The sequence below is a fragment of the Xyrauchen texanus genome, chromosome 9 (genome assembly GCF_025860055.1).
Source record: "Xyrauchen texanus isolate HMW12.3.18 chromosome 9, RBS_HiC_50CHRs, whole genome shotgun sequence".
Taxonomy (NCBI): Eukaryota; Metazoa; Chordata; class Actinopteri; order Cypriniformes; family Catostomidae; genus Xyrauchen; species Xyrauchen texanus.
This window is the reverse complement of record NC_068284.1, coordinates 12,403,691-12,409,528: the sequence shown is the minus strand read 5'-3', so window position 1 is coordinate 12,409,528 and position 5,838 is coordinate 12,403,691. Positions and strand designations below refer to the sequence as shown.

Below are 5,838 nucleotides of genomic sequence, written 5' to 3'. Positions count from 1 at the left end.
AGTTATATCCTCTGTACTCTGTCTACAGTGCTTTAGAAACCAACAACAATCTACTGTTCCCTGCAATCTCTTATGAAGAATTTAAAGTTATAATATAGCCAAAATGTTTTCTTTACACGTAAGAATTCATTAAAAAGGTACATTTGCAGACAGATGGATGTCCCACAACTAGGAAATTCAAGCACTGAAATATTACAGTAAACAGCTGGTAGTTTCCCTTGACAGGAAGTTAACTTGACAGGTATGGGAAATTACCTCTTAGCATATTTAATACTCAAAAATGGGCTTCAGTTTGTGGTAGTTTACATTAGACAGACGACCTGCTGTCTTGATCTGTGAGCGTCAACAAAAGGGAAGAGCATGAAGATTTTTGTGTTTCTGTTTCCTCAGTTCAACTTCTCTGCCCCCAAGGAGGAAGCATATTTCAAAATGCTCAGTGAGGACGAGCTGCTTGCTTGCAGAATGAAAGAGACCCATTTGAGGTACGTTTTTTCACCCACTCGTTCTCAAATTAACGCCAAAAGCAATGGGGGAAAGAAGTTGTTCTGCAAATTCACCCTCTGAGGTAGAAATTGTTAGCAAGTGAATTGTAATTAAGTTTGTTCAGATTGTTTCTTTGTTGTTTGTGACTTCCTTTATTTCTGGAGCTAGTCTTTGTGTAGGAGCTACCAGACAAAATGTGTTTGTCTTTCATTAAAGCAAGGCTGCACCTTTAAGATGTAGCAAAGCAACCTTGTATTAGTTTAACGGAAGAAGAAAAAAACAATATAACAAAGAAAAACTTGATTAATCATAGAATGCAAATGAATGTAAAATGCACCTGCTATCATGTCTATATTTTAGGCCTGTTGTTTAAGTTTTCTCCCCTTGAATTTACCTTATCCTAATCATCAGCAGTTGTAGAAGTGTCTCTATGTTGAACAAGAGATCTGTCTAAACCCTTGCGTCTTCTTTGGTGAGATGATGAAAACATATTATAGCTAGTGCTAATAATGAAAATATTGCAATAACTACAAATTAAAAGCAATAAAATTCAATGTAAAATATACTGTATACTGTATATACTGTAAATATAAAATGTATATATATATATATATTAATAGCTGTTGATCAGACTGGCTTTTGTGGTTAAACAGCAATAGCTAGCACTGTGGCAGCACTTCCCCTTATAGCTGCCATATGTTTTATGGTTGGCATTAATCATATTTTTTCTGCCTCCTTAATGGAAGCCATGTACACTGACCCCGCATCTGAATATGCCTACTTCTCTTCTATATAGTATGCCAAAAGCAGTATGTCATGGGTTTGTTGAAGTGAGCATGTATGGCAACTTTTCTTTAAAACACTGCAGCTCTTTGAAATAGTATTTAGGTAGATAGACACATAAGTATCCTAGATGGACTCAGAGATTGATTGATTGATTGATTGATTGATTGATTGAGTGAGTGAGTGAGTGAGTGAGTGAGTGAGTGAGTGAGTGAGTGAGTGAGTGAGTGAGTAATTGAGGCTACTCCACATTAATCCAGATCCATTCTAATATAGAGTTTTTGCTTTTCAAAACGCTCTACGTCCACATTGTTGTTTTCAAGCGTTTTCCAAAAGTTACTTGTCCACACTAAAATGTATGACAACTCTTAAATCCTCTTACTACGCATGCGACAAATCTACATTTCATGAACGGTCTAAAATGCAACCGTCCTTGTGTTCCATCACCAAACAGCAATTCCAAGTAAACTTCCCAATGCCTTTGAAGGAAGGCAATGTTAAGGTTGTACAAAGTAATATTTATATTTAACAACACTATCAATGTGGGAGGCAGGCACAACAACGGCGCTTTATCATTTGCCGCCATCTTAATTGTTCTTGGTAAAACTGCGTCACATGACAACAAATACATAATCGTCTTCAGACATCTCTGTTTTCCCTGTCCACACTACAACGCGAAGATATTTACCCACTTGGGAGAGCATTTTTGAAAAGCTCAGTTTTCACTGTCAAAAACGCCATCTCAGCGTGGGCGGAAGGGCAAAACTTGAAAAAGATGCATTTTCAAACTGAAACGTATTAGTGTGAATGTGGGCTCAGTGACTGAGTGCAATACATGTCTCTCTTCACAGGAATAAGGATAAGAAAAGTCGACTCAGTCTACTTCTGACAAAGTCTGGATCGCATGAAAATGTCAGTCCTGAGAAGAAACCACCATCTAAAACTATCCAGTAGGTGTTTAGTATATTTACACTCTTGAGTTGATTCTGTTATTTATTTAAACATAGTATCCATATATGGATGAACGACCTGATACTCAAAAATACCCATGAAGCGCCATTCTAATACTAAAAACCCATTCCTGTTTAATGTGATTTTCACAGCATTACACCGGACATGGCTCTGAGATGGAGTGATTCATTTGAGGAGATGCTTAGTCACTCAGGTGAGATCACCTCAGGACATCTTGTCGTTATAGTTTGCATACCAAATGCCACTGTTTGAGTCAGACATATTCAATTATAGCAGAAGTGTTCTGAACAGATTGTCCCACATGATGAGAAAAAGTGCTTGTGATGACAGTTTTCAAAATTTTCTAATTTGTCATATTTCTAACCAGTTCACTGAACTGTTTAATTCAACCAAAATATTGTTTGTTTTGCGCCACCTAGAATGCTGCAAGCACCTCTAACTTAGGCATGGGTACATAGGTAACAGTAGTCATAATTGTAGTAGTTGTTTTTGTTATTCATAGTCCAAATTAATTTCAATAAAACTTATCTGAAATTTAGTATAAATCATGTATTGAATGATAACATTATATTACATCTATTGTTGATTCAGATGGGATAGAAGTCTTTACTCAGTTTCTGCGCACAGAGTTCAGTGAGGAGAACATTGAGTTTTGGTTAGCATGTGAAGACTTCAAGACCACTGAGTCGGCCACAAAACTGCTGTCAAAAGCCAAACAGATATATGCAGTTTTCATTGACAAGGAAGCACCCAAAGAGGTATGTATATACACATACATCTTTTGTATTTTTAACTGTATTGTCATGAAATTATGCAACCAGGGGCAGAACTTTTTTATTATCTCTATCTTGTTGTTGTATTGTTTGTGTACTGGAATCTTCTGTCATTGAGACAACTTCCTTGTATGTGCAAGCATATTTGGCAATAAAGGTCATTCTGATCCTGATTCATAACTACAGGCAGGGCAGGTTGGGCAGCTGCCCTATGGCCCGGGGTGAATGAGGGATAAAAAATAACAGAGGCCCCCCAAGATGGGGGCCTGACAATTTATTTTCACTGGGGCCCATAAGATTCAAGTTACGTCACTGTCTGCAACCATACCATACTTTTGCACAACTTCTATGATGGACATATGGTGTAACCATCCTGAAACAGTAAAAAAAAAAATAATAATAATAATAATAATATTTTAAGAAAAATGTTTGTACCTTGAAAAATATGTTTGAAAACTTCTTTGAAATGAATGCTCTCAATTTTCAAGGTGCAAGAAATGTATTTCAATACATTTGACCATTATGGTTAAACCACATGACATTTAAAGCCATTTAATCATTAAATCTACTATAAATTATTTCTAGTTTCTGCTGTAAATGTTTTTCAGGAAATTTTATGAAACCAAACTGGACACAAAGACAACATTTCTGCGAACCTGATGTGTTTTAAACTAAAGATTCTTGATTACCTTTGACAACCCTATTTGCCAGTGACCCATAGACTGCTGTTTTCCTCTTATGAGAGTTTTCAGTCATATCAGTATTCTAATTAAAAATGTTATATTTTACAGAGTTTATATTTATTTAATAGCAGTTTATATTCATGGAGTGGGTCGCTTCATGGGGGCCAAAACTGAGGTCACATGACCAGACAAATACAGCTCATTTTATCTCGGTAACCCCTCTATTGTATGACATGTTTTCTCACAGAATAAATAAATCATGGCTGACTGTTACTAGTCTATTTCTACAATTGATGATTACACAATGATTCTGCGTTATGCTGCACCCATAACAGTAGGTGTGAGTCAAGATGACTGCCATATTGGCCAGCACAACAGAAAAAAATGTACCTAACACTAACCTCATTGCTGATCATGAGCAATGCAATGTTTCTCTCGAGCATGAACAACGCTTTTGGTAACCTCAGCAAGTGTGCCATAAAGTAGAGCGTTGTTAAATGATGTGTGTGGTGCAGTGCAGAGCTGCATCATGGTCAGAGCCTGAACATTGTGTCTGCACAGAGGCCATTGCGAGGCCCAGCCACATGACTGAGGGCAGAGATGTGACTCTGTGGTTTTCCTGCTTTTGGCTGAAAACTCCCCCCTCACCCGCCCACACAGCTGAGAAAATAGACTCAGAAGAAAACTGAGAAGAGAAAATGAGACAGTACGACCATTTCCACAGAGCACTTGCTCTCTTTGACCAAAGTGAGAAGAAATGAAGAAGTGAAGAATGAAAATTAGCACTGCAAATAAATACATTTTTAGGGGCCAAGCCCCTATTGTATATGTTCATTTTCTGCTAATTGGTATTATTATTCCACCATTGACACCTATGGCTGCCCATAGAACCATATGGTAAAAAGTTCTGATGTTTGGCACATTGATAGGGGAGAGTATTAACATTCCTGGTAGCAAGTTTGGGGTCATAATCTCAAACCATTAAGAGCCAAGAACAGGTCAAAGTTGCAATTATGTTTCTGCTTGTAAATTTTGAACCATGTGGGTTTTAGAATTGTTAATCTGCACAAACTTTACTCAGATGACCTTGAGGCTAAGCCACAAACAAAGTCCACATGTGAAGGTGACAACAAGGATGCCAAAAAAGGATTGATGATGTATCTCTTGAACATAATGTCAAAAACTTTGATCACCTCCATGAGGGTGGATGCACAGTTTTGGGATACCTATGAGGTGAAAAACATTTGCCATTGTTGCTTGTGCCCTTTGAATAGCTTGGCTTATTGTTATTGTCTTATTTTATTCATTGGGTAATACAGAATACAATGATACCAATGTTTCCATGGTCAGCTATATTGCCTGTCCGTTATTTTGAATTATAATAAAAGCTCAGTTACCAATGCCATTGTGGAATTCCGCAGTCAGCCATTTTATAAACAAAAGAAGGAATATTCGGCTGGTCAAGTGATCTCAACATGGCAGCACTCATGAATGTGCGCCCACCATATGTACAATAAAACTGCTCTTTCTTTAAAACTGATATGACTAGAGTATTAATCTAATGTGAGGGTACATGATTTTACATAAACCTTTAAAAAAATACTATTACTATTTATTTCAGTTGAAAAGTTTATCAATTAGCAAAAACACTTCCTTTTTGGTGCCCTCACAGTCATATTCGTGAGACCATTTCTTAGCAACGTTTTGGACTATACAGTATGTGTGAAATTTGGTAAGATTGGACAAGATTTGGAAAAACAATTGTTTTGCATGGTGCTGCATCTATACCGCTCAGTGTCAGCACAACATGAATATTACTGAGTGCACCTATAATATTGTATTACCTGATTTTATTTAGATTGATTATGATCATATACCTGCAGATAATTAGCTTCTAACAACCAAAATGGAGATCTGAGGGAGTCAGAGTCGTATAATCTCAAAATTCACCTCTCCAAAACTGCTGTTTCAAAAGATTGTTAGGGTTAGTTAAGGTTAGCTGTAATTTTCTCTTTTAACAGTAGTTTGCCTGCTGTAGTATTTGTGGAATAGCTTTTAAAAAGTTACAATTGTGTCTAAAGATGTAAAGATGTGAATGTGTAGTCAACGCATCACAAGTGTGCAGTCCAATTGTACAAACTTAT

General features: G+C 36.8%; 1 protein-coding gene across 1 annotated transcript in view; it reads left to right on the top strand.

Moving 5' to 3' along the window:
• The first annotated feature begins 346 nt into the window (after positions 1-346).
• The window catches only part of LOC127649302 (regulator of G-protein signaling 21-like), a 7,637-nt gene continuing 2,145 nt past the window's right edge, over positions 347-5,838 (top strand). Inside the window, exons 1-4 of the mRNA XM_052134352.1 lie at positions 347-482; positions 2,118-2,216; positions 2,370-2,431; positions 2,830-2,996. Of these exons, the coding sequence (XP_051990312.1) occupies positions 361-482; positions 2,118-2,216; positions 2,370-2,431; positions 2,830-2,996 (450 nt within the window). The 5' untranslated portion in view covers positions 347-360. The remainder of the gene's footprint in view (positions 483-2,117; positions 2,217-2,369; positions 2,432-2,829; positions 2,997-5,838) is intronic.